Here is a 23,771-nt window from a genome sequence, read left to right as displayed (position 1 = left end):
AACATTAATCAGGCAAGTAAGAGGATAGTAACTGACAGCCTTTCTGACACCACCTTCTGAAAGTCCTATGGGGCACTAAGCAGTAATGTAGTCTGTGTGAGACCTAGAGTTTTCTTATTTTTGATTATCAATTTGTTATACGTTTTTTGGAATATAAAATTACAATCTTTATTTGGGAATATTTATAGGCTTAAAGAGTCATTTGGCATAACCCTACTCATATTATAATCAGGACTGGCACCTCCATAAGGCGAGGTAAGGCAGCAATGTTAGGAAACCACCTAGTGTTTTTGCCGAATTACGGGAAAGGGAATAAAAAATGGCCCATAAGTGCGCCAGGATGCCAAATGCAACTTTTCCTGTAGCGCTGAAAACCCTTGTGCTATACATGGCTTGACGTTTAATATACTTCAGATTATGCATCTTCCATTTTCCTCCAACAGCTCATTACTACAACATCGTAAGAAGTCTTTCACCTCTATTTACAGATCATCATGTTCTTTCTTACCTCATTAAATAGGAGCTCTCTTCTCTGCTGCTTCCGGAGGTCCATCATCTTCACTGCCACTTGGCGCCCTGAATGTTTCTCCACAGCAATACATACAACACCTGTAGACCCCTCACCAATCTTCACATAGTTCTCGAGTAGCATTCGAGGGTCTCCTTGATCAACCACCATTCTTAGTGCAGTCTTGAACTGCTCATGGGTCACAACAAGGGAGTCTTGATTGGCAAATTGGTTTTTGGCAAATGAATCCTGTGATAGGTTCAGGTTGGTAGAACTTGCTTGTATTGGTCGGTTCCGTGGAGATCCGGCTGGGGATGGCCGAGCCTGCTGGAGAGGTGGTACTTGCTCGTCTGCATCTCCTGAAATCACCCTGAAGTAATCCGGTGGTGTAGGATTAGGGGGGAGGGACAAGGCTTTAACCAAAGGGCCGCGAGGAGGTGAATTAACCTGAAGGGACTGGACCGAGTCCTTTGGCTGTGAAAGAAAAACAAGAGGAAAAATACTGTTACTGTCATAGTCATGAGAAGAATCAGTGACTAATATTAACATAATTCCAAGTGGATACAGAGAGCACCGTTCTGTGTGTAGACTGAGATTAAACATGCAGGCAATACTGATTTTAGCATAAAATGAAGGGTCAGTGCTTCAGCGTCCCCTTAAACAATGATGGACTTTACTGAGGCATGTTTCGTTTGGAACAACGACAAAATTCAGCTCCCTTGTCTACCGGTGAAGCAGAACATGATAGGTTTAGTACATGGAAATTCATTCATTCACTCACTTCCTGCCTATGACCTTTGGCTGACCCCAAGGTTTGACAGTGTGGCACTGTTGTCCTCTGGTACTATATTTAAAAAAATACATTAACCTAGCAAAGGCAACGACAAGAGTGACTTATCTTCAAGTTCTGGTCTGTGCATCTATAGTGCGGCATCACTTGAGTTGCCCTCCTACATCTTCCCAATTATAAGCAAGTATGACTGTAGGTAACTGTGTGTCGTGTGAGTAAGTGTACTGAATAGTTTGTTTACAATTGAAAATAAAACACACGTTATATATATTACCTACTAGCAGACGCCAGTTAAGAACTAGTTTCTATAGGAAGAGTGTTTTTTGTTTTGCCAATAACTCTGGTACCGCTTGACGAATCTTCACAACATTTTCAAAACTTATACTTCAGTGGGTTCACCTGCTCTCTTGAAAGTTTCGGGGTGATCTGTGAAGCGGGGGCTGAGAAAAAAGGGGGAGTCTTAAAACACGTTTCCCCCATGCATTTCCCCGTAGGGATTTTGAACATGACTACAGCCTGAACTGCTGGACGAAATTACATCAAATTTGGCAGAACGCTAGCTCTTGGTAAAGAAACCGTGCTTATCGTGATCTTGTGCAAATCTGTTCACTAGTTTTGGAGTAATTAGAGATTAAAAAACATAGATATCTAGGGATTCAGATCCAATTGTCCCCATGCTGATATCTGATTGGCTGCCAACACTTCAACAAGGAAATGTTGGGAGTCATATTGGGACTCCGCTTCAGCTGAGTCCCACGAAAAAAGTAAAAAAAAAAATAAAAGAAAAAGGGGCAAGGTAGGGTCACCCTGAGACCCTAGCCTTGGTTTAGGTCCCTCAAGGACGCCGCTAGAGCTAGAAAGCATTTTTTTTTTTAAATCTCCGACAAATGCACGAATCCGGATCCCCTGATTTTTAACTTTTTAAATTTTTTTTAAAAGGTGATCTCCCGCTCCTTTCTTTTTAAAATTATTTTTCAACCGGGGGTATGAGGGATTGAAAAAAGGAGAGGACGCATAGGCCCCCTCCCCCAGGGTGGGGGAGTCCTCCAAGGCCTCTCCCACAGCCCAGGGGACCTCCAGCTACCTAGGGCTAAATCTGAATGTATGTGGGGGGGGGGGGGGGGGAGGGCACACATCCCCCTGCAGCCCCAGGGACCGCCACCTCCCTGGGGCTGAATTGAAATAATGAAGGGGGTCTGCTGTGGACACCCGGCCCTGGGGACCACCACCTCCACATGGCTAAATGCAAACATTTAAGGGCATGCCAATGATGGCACTCAGGACCACCCACCCTGAACCACTTGGCTGCCTAAAATATGTCCCTGACCTGCCTGCCCAGAAGATTTAAAAAAAAAAAAAAAAAAAAGGGGTCATGGCACCACACCTACCTCCCTGGTCCTCCATCATCAAATGCCTCCCCACCCACCCGAGCTATGGAACGTGCCCTGGGCACAGCATACCCCTCCTTGCATTCCCCTTCTCTCCAACCTCTCCCGGGAGCCCCCCCCTCCCCAATGCCAACCTGTCACCTTGGCCCAATCGGGCTCCCACCCTTCAAAACAAATTGCTCCCACCAAAGACCTCACTCCCCAAAGACATCCCTACCGGTAGCCTGACCACCCCACTCTGCACCAGCAATCCTTGCCTGGACCCAGCAATGCCCGAATCTGCCTCTCCACTCAAAAAGAAATACCCTCCACTCCCACCCTGTGCAACCAGGGCCTCCCTGCACAGGTTGGTGAGAAGCCTGTCTCCGAGGGCTGGTTAAGTCCTGCTATGTCCTGTGGTTCCACCCCCCCCCCCCCCCACCCCCGGGCCATAGCTGTTTGCTGCGACTTGGTGGGAGCTTTGACAGCCCCTGTCAAGTCAGAGCAAACAACGCTCCTAGCAAGTGAGAGCTGTCAAACAGCTCTGGCTTGCTGGGAGCAGAGGGTTCCTCTGTTTCCCTGCTTGCAGACATGCGGGCAGGGAAACAGAGGAACGGATTGCTCTCACAGACAGGGAGCTGCATGTGTAAAGGCTGCAAAGTGAGAGGATTTTGTAAAGTTAACTATGTTCCAAACTTAGTGGTGTGAAAAGAAGGGTGCAGGATTTTTTGTATCCCACACAAATTTTAAATGTGTATGAATGAACTGCACAAATATATCAGCAGTTAGGAATGCATAAATGAAAGCTTTTTTTGTAATTCTGGAGTGTGATGGAAACAAATATTTTAACTGGATCAAAACAAATCAAGACACATTACGTGCAAATGACAAATATTCTCAGAAACCCAATGTCCATTCATTAAGGTTTGTGCGCTATATATTTTTATCAATAAAACTGTGCAAATTTAGGGGCCATTTCCATGGAAAATGTTTTCTCTGTAAATGACAGTGCTCCACCGTAACATGCTTTGGTAACAGAATTGTGAAGCCCTCGTGTGGCCAGGGAGTGCAGTGATGCCTCTTGGCTGCGTGAGGGAGGCAGAGAGCACAACAGTGGGGGCGGAGCTTCAGAACAGCAGGGAATACCATTGGACTTAACCAGCCCTCGGAGACAGGCTTCTCACCAACCTGTGCAGGGAGGCCCTGGTTGCACAGGGTGGGAGAGGAGGGTATTTCTTTTTGAGTGGAGAGGCAGATTCGGGCATTGCTGGGTCCAGGCAAGGATTGCTGGTGCAGAGTGGGGTGGTCAGGCTGCAGGTAGGGATGCCTTTGGGGAGTGAGGTCTTTGGTGGGAGCAATTTGTTTGGAAGGGTGGCAGCCCGATTGGGCCAAGGTGACAGGTTGGCATTGGGGAGGGGGGGCTCCCGGGAGAGGTTGGAGAGAAGGGGAATGCAAGGAGGGGTATGCTGTGCCCAGGGCACGTTCCATAGCTCAGGTGGGTGGGGAGGCATTTGATGATGGAGGACCAGGGAGGTAGGTGTGGTGCCATGACCCCCCTTTTTTTTTTTTTTTTTTTTAATCGTCTGGGACATATTTTAGGCAGCCAAGTGGTTCAGGCAGGGCCTGCGGCGTAGAGGATGCCGATTCAGCCAGGAGGGTCTGGTGCGGCATGGCAAACCCGCCCGAAGTTAGAGATCATGTCTGTACGGCCTGTTCTGGGACGTCGGTGAACCAGACGACACAGCAAGGTTTAGGATCTGGGTCCGCCTTACAGGAGTCTGACCCTAAACAATCTATACGAGGCACAGTTTGGTGACGGTGGAGTGAGAGATGGAGAGGTGCCAGGCACCAGTGCAGACTGTGGTGGGGCGGATGGCGGTGATGATGAACAAGAGCTGGATTATGGTCAGGATGAAAGGGAAGAAGGGGAGATTGTGGATGACTATCAATGATTGGGGGATGGCACCACCAGAAATGCATAAGAGGTGGGGTGAACCTAACTTTCGGAGGATTATTGAAGTTTTGCAGTCTGTTACAGAGTCAGGGGAGGGGACGACGGTGTCCAACCAAATGGAACAGAGGTCTGCGCCAAGATGGACGTCTTTAGTGTCGGCCCCGACTTATAGGCCAGGTAGGAAGGTTTCCTCGGGCCGCGTTGCGGACGGGGTGGAGGCTGGTGTACAGATGGAGGTGTGTGGCTTGCAGGGAATTGGGGATTCGATATTACATTCGTTGAAGAGTAAGTACGTGCAGGATGAGGGCACAGACATGGAAGAGGGAGGGGAGTGGCAAGGGACAGGATGGTGTCGGGTAGCGCCTCAAGTGACAGGGTCACAGGTGGACATAGGGGGTGTTAAACAGGAAGAGGACAAGAAAGAAATCAAGAATGGGTGTTATAAGTTACCTTGTATTGGGATTACAAAGCCTTTGGGGGCACATTTGATGTTGACAACCAGGGAACGCATATGGAAGGAAGAGTATGTCGAACTTTTTAAGCTCCTGTACTGGGAAGTGAGGGCTAAGAAGGGTTCAAAGGAGGAGGAGTGTGAACTTTTGCACAAACCGACTGGCCAGCCACATTGACCTATACAGCGAGCGGTTGGCCGGTTATCTATAAGCCCTTTTCGGGGCTCCCCACCTCGGCTGGGGTGGAAGTGGGAGGTCAGGGACAGGCAGGGAACTCAAGAGCATGCTGCTCCTACAACTGAGGCCGATGCTTGCAGGAATTCTATAAGTACAGGCACAAATGTTCAAATCGTGGAGGAAAACATATGCTTACCCAGTGTGGACTGCAGACTAGTGGTTTTGCACAACAAGGGGATTCATGGTCAGGTCCCAGCAAGCGCGACTGGGCAAAGGGGGGGAGGGGGTGGTATGGAGGGCATGTGGTTCAGAACCCTTTGGGAAAGTCGCATCTGCCACTTAAGATGGACTGATTGCGGCATTAGCTCAGGATGTTGGGGTCGGAGATGGAACGGGATCGGTTTGGTCTTTGTTTGCGCTATGAAGGCCTGCTGGTGCGGCAGTGGGCAGGCAACTTAAAGTTGGTGAAGGGACAGGAGCAGTTGGGGTGGGACAAACTGATGGAGGTACAAGAAGGGAAGATGGAAGGACCTTTTTATAGATTGGCCTCTGGAGAACTTGAGAATATCCCCGATCGGGGTGATCCTTAAGAGAGAACTGTGGGAATTTTGTGTGATCCACCACCTCTCCTGGCCACAGGGCCTGTCAGTCAATGATTTTAATCGGGAGACTTGCAGCAGAGTGCGTTACGCCTCCGTAGATATGGCAGTTCAGCTAGTGGATACCTGTGTTTGGGGTGCCTTGATGGCCAAACATGATATAAAATCTGCTTTACGGCTGTTCCCAGTCCACCCTGCCGACTGTTGGGGATTCAGTTTGGGCGTTGAGGGACCCGAAAATGTGGCAGTGTGTTTTTGTGTTGGAATGCTTGAGTGACTGTCACCTATAAAGCGTGACATGTGGCAGGAGGGTTCAATGACAATGCTGATGCCTCTTCTCGTTTTCAGTGGACGAGGTTATGTGTGCTTGCACCATGGGCCAACGAGGTGAGGACCAATGCCAAGCTCACCTGTGGTCAGTTGTGAAGAACGCATGAGACAGCTGATCTTGGGCTCGTTATTGGCTTCTACCCGCAAGGCGTACAGGCCCGCGTGGGAGGAATTTATCTGGGGCAGTGCGGCCTGATGGTGAGCTGGTACATCACAATGAGGTGGTAACTTTCATTTTCTTCTTGATTGACAAGGGATTGACAGCTGTAAGTTCGCTGGTGTAGCATTCTATGGGAAACTGTTGGAGTATGAGCCGTCGGCGGGTGAAATGTGAAGGAGGATGCTGGAGGGGTGGGATTGGGAGAGGGGCAAGGGGCTGGGAGTGAGGCACCCAATCATGCTGGACGTACTGAAGAGGGTCATTGCAACGCTGCCCCAAGTACGTAAGGACGACTGGGAGGCACTACGGTTTTGCAGTAATCATGGTTTGGTTATTTTTAAGCGCTTTCCAGGTTACGGAGGTGGTTGGCTCTAAGGTTTAGGTAGGAATACGGTGGCATGACTTCTGGGTTTGGGAGGGAGTGATTCAAGTATGGATCCCCAGGTCTGAAATGGATCAGTCAGGTAGGGGCATGTGTGTGAAGATGAGGGCATACTCAGACCAGGGGATTTGTCCCCGAACATGGTGGATGACATTATATTGGTGGTAGGAAGGATTTGGAGATGTTTTTCGCCATATGGACCGGGCATGTTTTTCTGTTCGGAGGTTTTGCAGAAGGTGCTTGGATTTTGGGATATGGAGCATGGGATTTCGGGAACCATTCATTTTACATCAGAACAGCGATGGGGGTGGAATCTAGGGATCAGCTGGGGAAATTCGGAGTGCCGGGCAGTGGTGCTTGGACTATTACAAGCGCTATTTGCATTTGGGCTGGATGTTTCATGGTCCTCAGTAACATGAGTTGGTTTTCTCCTAGGCTGCATTGTGGGCCCAGAGTGGAGCTATACTGAGGTTTGGATATGTGGGCATTCCTTTGTGACGTGGGCAGAGAAGCATATTGACACTCTTAAGTAGATGACAATTGAGACTGACTGATACGAGGGTCCAGATAAAATGGTTTGGAAAAGGTGGCATGTAGTGGCATTAATTGCTGCACTAACGAAATTCCCTTGTATGGGGTACCTCTTGCCATGACATATTGCTCCTGAAACTAGGAGAAAATGACTTTTTTCAACTGAAAGGCTTGACTTTGATAAAACCCACATAAAAGCCGATTTGTTGAAGATCAAGGCATCATGGGCTGGCACCCACTATGGTTCTTAACAAGTTCATGCCTAGGAGAAATTGGTGGGGGCTGTAAAACTAGGTGCAATCGACAGAGCACACCGGAAAGGGAATAGAGAATTGTGGAAGTTCTGCAAGGCAGAATTTTCCTTCTTGCTGAAGAACAGTGATATAAGATACAAAATGGTGGAAGTTTTCAGAGACTATGTGGTTCATCTTTCTATTTTTGGGGTGGGGCTGTACCTCATGTAAATCAGGAATGTTTTGGCTGAGTTGTTACACTTACCTGTCGAGAGGTAAGGTCTGCTCCTGTGTGGGGGGGAGGGAAACGTAGTGTTTTTTCTTGTGGCGGGTGTAGATAAGTTTAAGATGATATTGCAACAATACTTTGGACAGGTTGAGACCTAGTTGAGATTTGGGGGGCAATTGTGAGGAACTGAACAAAGTCAACAGCATTTTTTGTATGCATGAGATCTAGATGCAGAGATCTGAGTAGCAAATGGTGATTGTATTTTGGTTTGATTTTGGCTTTAGGGGAGGGGGAGGTGGGCTGGAAAGTTACAAGATGTTTAGTGAGGACAGAAAAATCTTAGGATGTAAGGCATTAGAGCCAAGGTTTTTGGTATAAGCTTTGTTCACTTGTTTAATTAAAGCAGCCTTTTACACACTAATAAGTAGCCAGTCGTTCTTGGATGTGCATCCTGCCCAATATGTTTTTAGGGGGTGAGCAGAATGCCCTACACCTCTGGAGTCTGGAGCAGGTGGCGGGTTGCGAGGGGTAGTCCTGATTGGCTGGGGAGCATGTGAACTGGAGTAGGAGAGGTTTTAGGGTAACTGTCACTAGTGGTTGGGTGCCATTTTAGATTCACGGAACACCGGCTGAGGGACAGTTTCACACTCGGAGAAAATTCCCCACCAACCTTCCCTTGTTTCTAGTCTTTAGTGAGGCAGGTGTATGTACGATGAAGAAGTTATTGTAACAAGACACTGGACAGTTTGAGACCTAGTTGACATTTTTTGGGTGGGGAAGGGTGGAGAGAATGTTGAGGAACAGAACAGAGTTGACAGCATTTTTTGTATGCACGAGGTCTTTGTGCAGAGATTTGAGTGGCAGAGTGGTGATTGGATTTTTGGTTGATTTTGGTTGGAAGGGCTCCCACCAGAGAGTGGGGAGGAAGGTTGGATAGTTACGAGATGTATAGGGAGGGCAGACTAAACTTAGGCGTTAGAGCCAAGGGTTTTGGTATAAGCTTTGCGCACCTCTCTCTTTAAAGCAGCCTTTTACACACAAATAAGTAGTCAGTCGTTCTTGGATGCGCCGTACCACCAGAAGCAGAGGGAGCGGGCAGAGTGAAGTGCGCTTAGGGTGCACAGTCATGACCTCAGCAGATTCCTGCTATCAGGCAGGCAGGTGAGAAGTGAGGAGCTGCGAAAAAAAAGGCTCAGGCGTCTGCGCTCGTGGCAGAACGGCAATAAAACATTCCCCCCAGGGGTGTAGCTGTCATGTGCACATACCAGGGACGTGTTGGAGAAGCAGGACTTGTCATTTCGAAAATATTCCCTAAAGAAACAAAAGTTCAACGCAGAAACATTCTGAAGCAATGCAGAAGTTCTGCAACAAACCTAAAGTTCATGTGGAAAAATGCTGGAATTAAAAAAAAAAACAGGCAACTCTGGAAACAAGTACGTAAACTTTGCAAGAGGGTAGTACATTTGCAATGTACCAAATCTCACGCTGAGGGGTCCATTTTCCCAGAAGGCAGTGCTTTGGATTTTGGAACCCAGAAAGAGATACAGTATGAACAGGTCCTTCAGTTCAGGGGAAAAACGATCTCAAGGTAAGTCATGGCCCTAAAGCCATACTGTGTTGCAAGTGAGCTTCAATAGTCCATCCAAGGTTATGTGTACACAACAAGGTAAACAAACAATTACTCATGGCCTGATTTAGAGCTGAGAAACGAACGTGGTAAGTCTGAATGAGAGGCCACAGGAAGAATGTCTTCTGCCATCTTGATTCAGACCATCTCCAGGACCATGCAATCTTCAATCAGGCCCATCTAGACTCGGGTGAATGACAGTGGTATGGCAGTAAAATAAGCACTGGCAAGGGTGAAACGACGTTTGTCAGATGCAGTGACACACAGAAGAGGTGATCCTGCACTGCTGATGAGCATGTACTTGTGAGACAGCACACACTGCTGTACCCTGCCCCGTTAATGGAGGTTATCCTTGGAGGAAGCTTGCACTGGTACTGCCCATTCTGTACTTGTGTCGCATGGGAAAAATGAAGCCCTGTGTACCCGCAACATTTAGTACTGCAGCAGGCATGTTCAGAACACACCAGGGGCGAGCAGTGTCACCGTTGCCACTCCTTGAAAATAAGCACTGACAATGCCTCTCGATCTGGCTTATGAACGCAGAGTCCAGTCGGACTAAAAAGTCCACGCACATTAATGACTGTCTCCTTTTATCTGTGCTGCTGCTGAAGACAAAACACCATGAATTGTCTAGTTAATTAAGATGCTATAATTGCATTACAATGGCATGTGCATACCCCTTAAAGGCCAAGTTCAATCAGCTGGATGAATAAACAAAATGATCACAGTGGTGTGGAGGGCCAGAACTTTTTGGTGGAAGTGCACAATTTCTGCCCAATCAAAACACGTACCCCTGACTCCCAACATGTGGGCGGAGCCAAAGCCATTTTCCTGAGGGTTCTCACGAATTGTCTGGCGACACCTGTGCTGCCAAGCCAGACCATAAAAAGAGTGCATAAATAATTGATTTGATCGGCCTCTGTTCTCTCACATTAGAGCATTGTAGAACGTGCTCATTCCTCTTGGTATAATAACGGCACTATAATTATAAGGGACCAAATTATACAGCAAGGGTTGCTGAATTATGTGGCATTAAAAAATGCCTCTTTTTATGGATCTAATGTAAATTATGTTTACCAAGGCTTTAGGTTATGTAGCAGATCATTAAATGTGTGCATCCCTGATAGGTTATCATACCCAATTTAGCTGCAACTAAATACATCATCATATAATTATAATGGATTTAAGAAATTTGTGGTAACTGGCTAAAGACCACCTGATTTGCTGAGATGTTCTGGAGCATGCTATAACTAAGGATCTTGCAGAGATTCTATACTGAATATTGTATATCTGATATAATGCCTTCTGTTTGATACAGTCTGGTAAAATTGACTCTGCAAGGAAGAAATAGTAGATATACCGGATGTAGTGTTTGACAGCTATAAGACTCAGTGAGCTAAGTGTGAGGCTCCTGTAACTTCTAACTCGACTAAATCTAAAATACTGATGACTTTTTTTTTTAATCCAATGTCTGTGAATGTGACGGTCAAGAAATGACTCCTTGAAATCTCATATCTGGCAAGAGTCTGTAAGGGGATGTACACATTGCAGTCCTTGGCTGTTTTCCACTCAATCTCTCGCAGTGAAGCACCAATAGACTGCTGTGCACTCTGTCACCTTTGAAGCTAAAATGAAGGGCACAGACAACAAAGGCAAAAAGAATAGATGATGGACGGAATGCTGAACAATGTCAAATATTCATCCCCAGTCATCAATCTCGGCCTAAATCCATTGTTGTTTTAATCACTATGCCACCCCAATATGCAAATCAGTCTTAACCCTGCTCCCCATAGGAGCAGTCCAGCCCGAACTGCCAGGCCCAGGTCCTTCCTGGACCGGAAACAAGCATTCTGGGACAGTGGCACAGTGAGCCCGGGACCCTTGTCTGGGCATACCCAGTGCACAAAACGCATGGATTTAGGCCCGGATCTGTGACTGGAGGTGAACGTTTGACATTGTTCAGCATTCGGTCCATCACCTGTTCCTTTTGGCTATGGGCAAACAGCATTCCAAAAGTATGGATGTGCTCGCTTTTAACATCTACAGGAACGCTAATTATGTGGCATAGAATGATTAATCAGACTTCCTGCCAAAATATTTAATACTTCCCTCTCACTGATAAACAGGGAAAAATGCATTCATAATAGATTTTTACTCACGTATGTGCATGAACTAAGGGCTTCTTGTGGTATAAACAAGCATAGGCCAAGCATGCCAATTTTTTAAGTGCAAGAATGAAACGCCGGTTCATTTATTATGTATGTGTCCAGCACTAATTAATGCAAAAAGAAATTGGGTAAGCTCGTTGTTTTTGGAAATGGAAATTAGCTCATGTCAAAATGCACGCTAATTAGAGTTCTCAGAGAATAGTTTGGTGAGACGTGTAGTCAAATGTGTGAATCTTACAAAACATATGAACTGAATTATTATTATTTGTTACAGTGAGACACTGGGGAGCATTTATTAACTTCTTATTCCCCTCCCAATGTTTTAGTCCTGGTAAATCATATATTATGAATCAACAACAAATATCCTATCTGCTGTTGTACTTTTAAGTGTTTCGCAATTGCTATTACAAAGTAAGGTTTTTAGATAAACGTGGGAGAATTATGATGGCCTTGAGTTGTAAAGGCATGTAGATTATAGGTAGTCGTATAATTACAAATCTGTACAGCAGTCTGCACCTCATCTACTGATCCCTGCCTAGTGAAACAGACATAACCTAATCCTATCCTAAAAATGGAAACTAAGTTTGTAAGTTTTATGTGAACGTTTGTCAGGGTGGAGGGGGGGGGAGTGAAGTGAGCAAAAGCGTTGCACAGACAGTAAGCCTGGTGAGGAAAAGCACTATGGGGAAGGATTTTGAAAAGCGCTGTTAGCTGAGCAGGGAGAGAGGCTAGACAAACAGTATATTTCACCTTTAACACGCCCTCCACACTGCCCATAACCAAACCTCCAGTTTCCGAGGAGGACCCAGCATTCCAACGTGGATGGGTCTTTGAGGTGCTGCTAACCCGCGCTGCTGCTGGGAAACCCTCTTGATTTTAGCGCCCCCTAATTCCAATGACTAATATACGTCGTCCTGTGGCCCAAATCAAATGCAATGATCTCGATGCAGATGTGTGCACTTCTAAATTTGCCCTATGTACTGCATTAGAAGCTGATTTGAGGTGACAAAGCCAAGCGAGACGGGAGCCGAATATCTGGCAGGGTCCAGCGCAAGTGATACCGACAACCGCAAAGCTACAATACAGCCAGACCCAACATTCCAGGCACTGCCACTTTCCATCCCTCATACAGTTTTTGCAGCACAGAAGCTTCTAAAGCAGGCAGACAAGGGGAAGTAGAGTTCAAATACAAATCCAGAATATCTCTTGTAATGATATCACATCATTATATAGTGCCAGCATAGGTTAACATGTGACGTGAATATTTATTTATTGAACACAGTGGACTAATTTAATTTAGTTCTTCAACAATTTTATCACAACGCATTGTCCTTTGGTGTCACAAAGGTGCGGATGTGAGCTAGAAATCTAGTGGTTGAATAGCACAATCTGCAACAACGAAACATGGGATCAAATCCTGGCTTAACCTGTGCCCACATTGTGCGGTTCCAGGCAAACCACTTTTCTTCACTACATCATACTGTACGCGATTTTCCAGTCTGCGAGCCCCTTAAAGAGATTCAATTCAGTTTCTGCTTTTTAAACTCTCATTCATACATACATTCAACCCATATCGCATAATTTAGCCCTCCACTGTGCTTCAATTCCATCAATATGAATGTCACTATTTGTTAAGAGTACATTCACAGCCAAAGCAGGACCCAGGCGCTTGTAAGAGATGTTGTTAGACCTCGGTCGGGGAGGGCGGGCCACTGGGCAAGCAGTAGCCTTTGGGCATCAACCACTGTTGGGGGGGGGGGGGGGGGGGGTTGAGGTCGGTGGCCTATGATTTCACAGGGACCATCCTACCATGGTGCCGCAAACTGGGCCAAGTGCAACCATTTCCACACTTGGCTCTCAGTGGCAGGGATGATGAGCAACGAAAGGCTTCTCAGGGAGGTAGTGTGGGGTGATTCAAGCTCAGACTGCAACAATCACCAAACAACCAAATTCTGGATAAATGAATAGTAGTGGAACTTTAAACGAATGTGCCAGTAGGCCTCAACTACTAGGGATCCGATGTAAAGGTCTGATCACAAGATGGAATCTTAAAACATGGTACGCTACCACCACCACATGTGACTTGGGCAGTAGTCCATTGTCAGTAAACAATGGCATGCTTGGTGCACCACCTCCAGGTCACAGGACAAGACCAGGACCTACTCATGTCAGAGGCCACCTTGATCCTCGGCGCACCTGCTAGATTAGTGTGACACCACGACCAAAGATCAAAAGGCAGGACATCAGCTACATGGACACTCGGAGCCACTGCCGTCCCATCAGATGGGTATTGCTACCCAATCCAATCCTACACATTTTATGAATGTTGAAAGGATGAACTGCTGAGCGGCCCCACTTCGGTTCAAACCAATGATCACACAGAGCATCACTGGGCCCAGGAACCCACTGAGCCACAAGGCCGGCTTCAATACGGCGCACAACCCCTGACAACTACTGATATACGTGCAGGATATACGAGACAGGTTGTTTTGACATTTTAAGAAAGCAGATGATAGATTTATAGTTTGCTTTTAATGCGCACAAAGCGGTAGGAATGCACCGCATCCCAAAACACGTCTACCTGCCAGTACTGGAACAAATAATACTGGAGGGCCCTGAACACCTGTCCGAGTGCAGGAGATAGCACTAGAGGGAGCAGGGGCTAGTCTGAGCTGGAGCGGAGTCGGGAACAAGGGCACGTGCCTGGGCTGGAAGGATGGGGCAGACGCGAACCTAGTCTGAGCTGGAGCCGAGTCGGGAACAAGGGCACGTGCCTGGGCTGGAACGGATGGGGCAGACGCGAACCACGAGGGAACACATTTTCATGGAAAGTATTTTTTCCAACAACCCCACGCCCCCATCACCACCACTCCCGGTCTTTATTCAGCACTTTTCACTGGGTCTGATATCACGGTGTCTTTCTTAACTCGTCTTGCTTTATTCATTTCCATTACTCTGATATCACGAATTAGTCCCGAAACAAAAAACACAGAATGACAGTCTTATTGAACTTATCCGATGTTACTCCCGCCAAAGCACCGGAATACCACTCGGAGTCTCCAGAACGATATACACTATTACCATCCATTATCCCGATTCAATTCCTTTTACACCCCGCATCCTGCATTTAGTTCATACTCATCACTAGTATAAGATCGAGTTTTTAAGCTTGTCTGATGAATATAAATAATTTGCTGGTACGAGGCGTTAATGTGAGAGGTTCGCTGTTTTAACCACGGTCAACCAACTGTGTTACCTATAAAATGGCGCAAGGATACGTTCTCCAGTCGGTATTCAAAGGACAGAGGGCCACGTGCCACAGGCGAAGGTCAGGCCCTACTGTCAGGGCCCAGAAGCGTTGTCTCAACGCAGGGCGAGGGAGGAGGTGATAAACAGGCCCCGGGAGAAGAGCCCTTTAGTTGGACAACCACCTATCTTTGGTGAGCTGCAGACACCCGTTCTTTCTGGGAGACACTGCAGCAGTGTACACCTCACTCTGCCCACAACACCCCAAAATGCCCCTAACAAGGCTTCACACAAATGTCCACAGTTCCCCCAACACAGGGCCGGCTCTGTCGATGTGGGGGTGGGGACAGGGGTGGCCACTGAGGGGAGTAGGTTCGGAACCCCCTCTGCCCTCAACCCGAAGCAATGACACTTGTCATCGGCCCCAGTATTCATTAGCCCAACCTGTGCTGCTGCCTGGGGCAAAATCCTCTTCCGTGGGGAGGATGGGGCCATGGTGGTTTCAAAAAAAAAAAAACACGAACCCTTACCTGAATTGTGCCGCATGCCAGTCTTCAGGTTCCACTGAAGGCACAGGCTCCCAGCCTGCCCTGCAGCAAATCCGAACGCTGCTCTCATGCTGGCAGCATGAGAGCAGCATTAAGATTCGCCTGAGCACTCTGGCTTTGCGCTCCCAGGCAGACTGGGAACCTGTGCCTGCTCTCTCCAACCCAGCAACACATTGCAGTTGGCGAGAGCTCAGTGCGCATGTGTTTGGCCGTCTGAGACGGCCGGCCAAACACATGCGCACTGAGGAGAGTGCACGCCACTCCCCCCTCCGTGCTGGTCTTCCCCCATGGCCCACCCCTTGAAAAATAAAAAAAATATAATAAACATTGTTTATTATGGTTTTTATTTTTCAATTTGCAGCTGCTGCTGCTGGCGGGGGGCGACACCGCTGCTGCAATACATGCTCTAACTGAAGGGTGGCATCCCCAGGACAGATAAAAAAACAATCCGAATAACTTACATCTCAGGAGCAAAGGGGACACAGCTAGCCAGGAAGACTAAAGACCATCTTGCCTTTAAAGGTGCTTTTCAGGGGATGATGTCACATGAGATCTCAAAACCCCAGGTGACATCAGCAGTCAAAGTAACCTTCCTGAACTCTTACTGTTGGTGATTGTTAAAGATGCAGGACTGGGCAAATATACCGCAAGGGGGCACTCTATAAATATCAAATGGGTGAAAAGACTCCCCTGTAGAGGAGCCACACCCGAGGGAGGTGTTCATGGAACTTTTTAGACGTCAATATGAGAAGTGTCTCTTTTTACGCCGGCATGCTAACCAACTAGCTTCACTCCATTGTAATGTGCTGACTGTTCTTTCCTCCTTGGCTCAGCCTGGGGTGTGATGTCACTTGAACTGTCAGTGAGTCACTGTGCAGACACTGGTACTGGCAGAAATGCTTCGGAGGCTAGGCAGAGTGGAGGCTGGTTCTGGAGGGGTACTCTTCTTTGCAACCTGTAATCTGTAGGTTGTTTAAATAGGATGGCTCTTTTGTACTGAGGTGGTCCAGGCTCCTCCTGTATGCTAGGACCAATCTTTCATTTCTGGACAAATGATGAGCATGTATTTCTGTGTGGGTAGACAGTAAACAAGCATTTGCAATGCAATGGGTCTTGTGTTTGCTCGAATTAAAGCTATTACCTTTGTAAATTCCTAACTGGACTTTTCTTACCACTTAAGCTGAAAATTAAAACAGCTGACATAAGCAACCCAATTCAAAGCACCATGGCCGCTATGAGCATGAGCGCGAAGGAGGGACACAAAAAGAAAAAGACGTTTACTTGCAGTCAAACGTATTGGCAAACATGCAATCCATGGCCGCCATGAGCATGAGCGCGAAGGAGGGACACAAAAAGAAAAAGAAGTTTACTTGCAGTCAAACGTATTGGCAAACATGCAATTATCTATGTAACAGGGTCAGTCTGCAAGCAGGTAACAAAACTGCCCTAAGGAGGGACAAATGTAAAGCATTTATCAATGATATGAAAGGATTTTTGAAAGGCAAGCCCAGGAATGAATGAAAGCGATGGGCATACACTGGGCATGTTTAAAAGCCACTATTCTTACAACAGGTCAAAGCGCTTGTGCGTTCGATGTAAAAAGAGAGCATAGAAGAAGCCTAAAGATTTTGTGTACCGCAGCAGTGAACTACATCATCAGACAAGCTGCTGCGGCTTAGTGCTGATTCTTGGCCAGTAAGAGGTGCTTTCTTTTGATGAAAAAATAATCTTCTTACTTCCACTTCTACTGCACCTCTGGTCGGCTCGAGTTGTAAAATAAGTAGGCTTCCTGGCCTTTGAATCTCTTCCCAGTGCCAGGTATTCAATATATCTATATTACACTGGTCATGGTATGCGCTGTTTTGAACAAACTTGTTTGGTCATCTGCAAGATTACACATGGTACATGTCGGGCTGTGCTGTGTTCTGGTGCGTGACCCTGCATGCCTTGTCCCTAGGCAAGCTTTGCATGTTGGGTGTGCAGGTATCCTGTATCCAGGTAAGGTGCTCACAGCATTCTGTGGCTGAGACTGCACCACATCTACAGCAATGTCTCAGAGGTGAATAATTGATCATTGGAAATATTGACATGACAAAGGCCAACTTTTGGGGATCATGCCTGTGTTTTCTATGACGACCAATTAGCCATTTGAGGGTATTTATCCAGTCATTGCATTAAAGCAGCACACGCAAGGTATCAGATGGGCGGCCCATTTCACTCTATGCAGCATCATTGTTGTTGTTGGACTGATATGGTGTATTTCTGTCTCCATCTATTAGTTTCTGATGGTGGTTCTGGTGGGGCCGCATATATTTGTGCATGTCTTGCAAAGCAGCATCTGATGGAGCAGCAGACAGAGGCTTCATGGAGCATTTTTACTGTATTGCTTGCACCATGAATAACAACAGTAGGGTATTTGGTGTGCCAAGAAGATTTACTGGAAGGCCCAGCAGTCTAGTCGAATCTTTTCTGCAAGGAATTTTATGACCTGGACATTGGTCAGGTAAGGAGGTCAGGTATGGAATCGCAGCGGGATCCACTGGGAAGCTTAAGGCGGTTCAACAGATTACTGACCAATCCTCCTGCTTCAAGAAGTGAAGTTGCAGAGTGAAAAACATTCCCGCTGCCCTCACTCCTTGAAGAAGTGAGGTAGGAAGGGAGAGAGAAGTCACTGCTGCCACGGGTACTTCATCTGACATGATATAAGCTGGCGCGGTTAACGCGGAAATCTCCTGCCCTTCAAGGGAAGCCGAAATGGTTGTTACTGCCAGACCAGGAACGGCCACAGCCGCTTACGAGTTGAGAATTGGAAAAGTACCTGAAGTAAACGATAAAAGCTTCCAAAAGACGCCAACAGAGCAAGATAAGTAACCACTTTCAGCTGCTGAGGGGAAAAAGAAAACAACAACATTGAGGGACGGGAGTGAGCGACAGATGGAAGGAGGAGTCCAACGAGTATCTAGAGTTGCCAGGCCATGAGATTGCTTTTTATGGCGTTCTAAAAAAGGCTGCACGAATGCAGCTCTCGGAGTCCCGGAAGTACAATTATGATGACCCAAGTGTGCAGCGCTCACCTGCACGCCAGCCTTCAGTGGGCCGTATGCCAGCTATTTCGGTGGTATTGTGCTAGATTCCTCAGCGCCTCTCTCAATAAAGCCTTGATGAAGGTGCAAAAGGTCTTGTGATTGTGATAAGGACTCACCCATAAAGCGGTTGGACACCGGGTCAGGTGTCAGTTTTATCTCTGTCCATGTTGTGGTTTTCTAGTGTGTACTGTTTGGCCGGGAAGTGTGATTGCGATCAGGTCCTTGTGTCTGGTGGCGCAGATGAGGTGGACTTGTAGATGGTAAGAGCTGTGTATGGTGCGGGTCCATCCTGATCCTACATGTGGTAGAGGATGTTGTGCATTGCTCTGGTCCTGCATATTGCAGTGGAGTGGAGGATTGCCCTGGCAGGGCTGGTGCTTCTGTGTTGTACTGATCCTGCGGGTGGTGAGGAGTGCTGTGATTTGTAGGAGTTCTCCAGTCAGAGGTGGTGGTGAGGGAGCTTGTACACTGCCCTGGTCCTGCATCAGTGCTTCATTTGTGCTTGTTGTTTCCGGTGCGGGGCACCGGCACTTATTTTTCTGCCTCAAGCATTTACTGCGAGCAAACGGCACTTATGGAAAAGAGGAGGAAGAAAAAAACGAAAAAGCGCCACAAAGGAAGAACTTAGAAAGCTGCAGGAGTGAGCTGAAGGAACAGGGAGTGGCTGTAAATGGATTAAAGAGGCCCGAGATGGCTTCAGGATTACGCTGCCTCAGTATTCTGTGTTCGCACATTTAATTGCAGCTGCCACGTGTTTCAGAGGAGAGCTTTGGATACTGGCACCTTTTTATTTACAAATAAAGCACTGTACTGCATGTGGTATAGCCCTAGATGTTATTGGGATGTTTTGGGCTGCCAGGTTCCTGCATTTATTAGTTGTGTTGGTTATTGGCCTATATATGGTAGAAAGCTTACATATTGCCCTATTCCTTATGCAGTAGACAATGTTGTGGACGTGGACTGCATGGTCCTGCATATGCTGGGTAGGCAGAGCTGTTGTAAAGTGAGAACGGCGTCCTTTTCTTCAATGTTCAGCCTGGGGTGTGATGTTCCTTACAATGTTATCTGGTTGGGCATTTTTCCTACAAACATGTAAGCAATAAATGACCATATTTTTGTACTGGGAAGGTCCTCTCTCCATTGCAAATAAGACAGAACAATTTGCTTGAAGGAGATGCCCACAAACGGAGAGAACGTATGGTGCGTTTGTATTTTATGAAGAGATTGATTCATCCCATAAATGTGTAGCACTACCTTAAAAATAGTGAACTAAAAAGAAAACAGGTTAATTATTCTAGAATATCTGTAAATCATGCACATGCAGTGGCAATGCTCCTCATAACATTGCGGAACACCTCCCCGACCACCACCAGGGCACTGTGCCTACTGTGCATTCACAGTGCCCGGGAATAAGAATGCTTTCTTAGGGTGCCATAGGATTATTGCTGGTCATTTCTCACCTCTTTATACTCTAGGTGTGACAAGATCGAGTTTGGCTCTCCAGTGGGTGATTGCTGCCGCCATTCAACTGGGGTGTCCTGCATGCTTTACTCTTATAAGCACTCACTGATGCTGTCCTGGATAGGAGTTGCTGTCTTGAGGCGGGAGGATGTTTAGGGGGGTTGAAGGCAGACAAACACAGGTCTGTCGTGAAAGGTTTGCTAAGTGGCATGCTCTGATCTGCAGCGGGCTCGGTCAGTCTGCAAGGAGGCTGCAGATGAAGCAGACACCCAATGCCTGTGAAAGAACATATTGTGGAAATGCGTCTAGGCAGTCCTTCTTAAAAGAGGCGACAATCTGCCAATTTTACTCTGAATATCAGGCAACGCCAAAGACATATTCACCCTTTCTTCTTTCTGTTTATTTTCATTTAATTCTTACGTCACGAGACCAGGGTCACCACTTCTTGTGAAAGGGCACAGTACCTTTGCCTTTCAGAGGTGATGGTGCGTATCTGGGATTTTAAAAACGCCCACCTCACGCCCATCACTATGACTCGTTCATGGGCTTGCCCTTCAAAAATCCTTTGATGACATTTGTAAATAAATGGTTTACGTTTGTCCCTCCTTGGGGAGGTTTTTGTTACTGCCTTGGCCATCGACCCTTTTACATGGCTAATTGCACTTTTGGCCGTAAGTTTGACTGTGAGCGAACTTCTTTTTCCTTTTCTGTCTCCTTCACGCTGATGCTCATGGCGGTCGAATTAACTCGCTTGTGTGAAACGGTTTTACTTTTAATTTTCAGTTGATGTGGCACGAGAGGTCCGGTTAGGATTTTACAACACTAATAGCTCTAACGCGCGCAAGTGCGAGACACATTGCATTGCAAATGCTTGTTTAACTAGCCCCTGACACAGATGTGCCTCCTACTCTGTCCACAGCTGCAGGATGCTGAGCTTACACACTATCAACCTGAAACTAAGCCTTGCCAAATTTCCTTCAAATAGGGATTATCTTTTTTAATTCCCAGTATTTTACATTACAATTGTTATACGTAACGCCAGAGATTACGCCAACTCGTAACCAAGATTTCGTTTGGGTAATGAGCACAGGAACACTGCGAATGACCCAAACGCGAGCGGCTGCTGTGCGTATCGCATGTCTTTTTGCATTTTTTTATTTTTTTGTAAATAAAAATAAAAATTCTTCCACTGCAGGATGCCTCTTCGCACCCATTTTTGACACCAAGTGCCAGTCCGGCTAGCTGCATAATAGTTTATGATTTCTTGCATTTTGTTTCGGATTTCGGATCATTTTCTTTGTGGAAATTACGGGAGTTTCGTCCGGTCTTACCCAGTGCTTGAAATGGAAAAATTAAAGTGCCGGTACTCTGTGCCAGAGTACCTGCTTGTTCCTGAGAAGTGCCGGTACTCTCCTATTAAAAGTATTACGTTTTTCTTGAAATGTGCCGGTACTCTCCCTCTCAAAATAAAAAAGTGCCGGTACTCAGTACCGGACAGTACCGGCCCATTTAAAGCACTGGTCTTACGGAAAATCAGTGGAATAGAAAAGGCTTTTTTGCAGCTAAGAGGGAGGCCAATATCCGGTTAGGTAATTATATACCGTCGCCTCATTCAGCGAAAGTTGAACATTTCTCCACCATTTAGAATCAGCAGCTGTTTATATTGCAAATTAATTATTTTTCTGATACTGCTGGTGTTCTTTATTAGCTGCAGAGCTGTTAGGCTTTGGGTCTGCAAAAACCTACTGAAACATCTCTTGAACGGTAAAAATATGCCAGCTCTCTTGTCCCAACAAGTCTTGCCACCCAAACATCTTCTAAAGTCCCTGAAACCAATTAAAAGGTAGGTAAACAGCTTTGAACTGTAAGTCTGGGGATGGGCCGGTGCCAGCCCTTTCTGGGCAGTACACAGCTTTCCTTTAATTAATCTTACATAATCTTTGTTTGAACTTCATTATGTGCTTCATAAAAGTTTGGAAGAGTGTCAGGTGCGCACAGGCACGATGCTTGCAGTGATGGTGAGAAGAGGATCCTGCTTTTGTTACAGAAATAACTCAGTTTGACGCAGGGTTTGCTGTAAGTTTCTGCACTGTGGCATCAGTACTCCAATTAGCCAGCCAGTAGGCAGATTTCAGAAAGCCACTGCCTGGTCAATTACACTCCACGAGGCTGTGGTCGGGGTACATTGTCTATGGACACATCATTTTTAAATATTATTTAAATATATATAATACAAACTTGGATCAAAAGTATTTAAAAAAAGCCAAAGTCGGTGATTAAGCCAGTCTAGATAGACTGATACTGCGATGAGGTTATTGCTAAGAAAATATGTGAACAAAACGAACCATCACTAACTCGGAGGATGGCTGAAAGGCGAATGCACTTGCTGAAGACGCTTGTGTGCAAAAAGTGCCCAAGGCTCAAATTTTAGTGTCACTGCAGCGATTTATTTTTCAATACAAGGTGTACCACTGATTGGAGTAGCAGTATCTGCAAATATAAACTATTGTAAAGCGTAAATGTTTGCAAATAAAATTCATATGCATAATTTACTGTATTAATTTCTTGGATACTATCAAACGTATGGCTGTGTGGGAGGTGGTGATGTAACAAGAAGCAGCATCATTATGTGGTGAAGGTTTGAGGGTCGCAGGAATGTTGAGGAGTTTTGAGTTGGGATGTATTGTGGGGTTGCCTAGGTGGTGTAGACGTGTGTGGGGGGCGAGTTGCGCTCACTGTGCAGTTTCTTGGCATGAACCGATGGCAGCGGAGCTGGTTGACAATTTGCGGAAGGGCATGGTGTCATCTTGTGGTTCTAAGGAGGCGGTGGTCTGTGCGACTAGTTCAGAATTAGATGTTTCCTACACTGGCACATGGCAGCTGAATGGTTTTCTCAAAGATGAGGGGCACCAGTGCTCAGCATGTTAGACTAGGCCAAGATGTGTTTACTGAATCACAACTGGGTTGGTCTAGATGATGCGATGTTTGCTGAGGGAGAATAATGTTAGGTAGTTCCGGCTTATCTGCGGGACGGCTTTGTATATCAAGCAGTGCAGTATACATGTTATTTGGGTGCCAAAAAGGAATCAGGAAAATGTAATGGGGTCATGCCGTCCCAATGGCTCAAGTCGCATCAGTTTGGCAGCAGCATTTCGGCCAGTTAAAGGGTACACAGGTCCTCCTTTACATGGATCTGGGAACATAAAGACAGAGTCAAATATCTCTGAACAAACTATCACATAGCTGGCGGTCTCGAAGACGTCTGAGGAGAGGGGGTTAGGAGTCTTAAGCTGCACAGCTTGAGGGACTTCTATTTCTGCTTTTGGCCTTCACTTTGCTGTAGTCACACATGTACCAAAATCAAATTCTGTGTGGTGTTCAAGAGCGGGTTCTGTAGTACAGACTGAACGAACTCCAGAAGCAGGCTTTCTTGCATTGCTGTTCTACCTTTGGAGGACCGGCTTACACACTCCTCAAGGTTCTTAAGTGAAGTCAACTATTTCTGACTGACTCCTCCGTCACGACCTCTGATAACACTACCCCTGACACCACTGTACCCTGGCCACCCTCTGATATCACACATTCTATCCGTGCCATACCCCCTGCTGTAATACCCCAACCTCTTCACTCACAACACGTTAAGGACTTGTCCAAGACACATAGGGAATTATGCAACTGCCATATACCCAAGTACTCAGCAATTGTTTCTCGTGTATTACTAGGGTATCTTATTGAATGCAGAATACACGGTGTTGATTCCCGCCTTTCCCGACCTGTCCCGAACAGAACCCGACCTTTAGCTTAAATACAACCTGGATGTCATGGACAAACTACAGTCCATCAAAAATAATGAGTACCAAATTATTGTGAAGGTAAGTATATATATATATATATATAGGGAAGCATAAGTTTAATATACTTAC

The 23,771-nt window shown here is 46.5% G+C and overlaps 1 protein-coding gene across 7 annotated transcripts in view; it reads right to left on the bottom strand.

Moving 5' to 3' along the window:
• Positions 1–23,771, bottom strand: part of PAK6 (p21 (RAC1) activated kinase 6) — a 210,420-nt gene that overhangs the window by 42,231 nt on the left and 144,418 nt on the right. For all 7 annotated transcript variants that reach the window (XM_069208594.1, XM_069208597.1, XM_069208599.1 and 4 more), the window contains one exon: positions 509–982. In XM_069208594.1, coding sequence (XP_069064695.1) covers positions 509–982 — 474 coding nt within the window. The remainder of the gene's footprint in view (positions 1–508; positions 983–23,771) is intronic.

This window comes from Pleurodeles waltl, chromosome 9 (assembly GCF_031143425.1).
Source record: "Pleurodeles waltl isolate 20211129_DDA chromosome 9, aPleWal1.hap1.20221129, whole genome shotgun sequence".
Taxonomy (NCBI): Eukaryota; Metazoa; Chordata; class Amphibia; order Caudata; family Salamandridae; genus Pleurodeles; species Pleurodeles waltl.
This window is presented reverse-complemented; position numbering and strand designations above follow the sequence as displayed.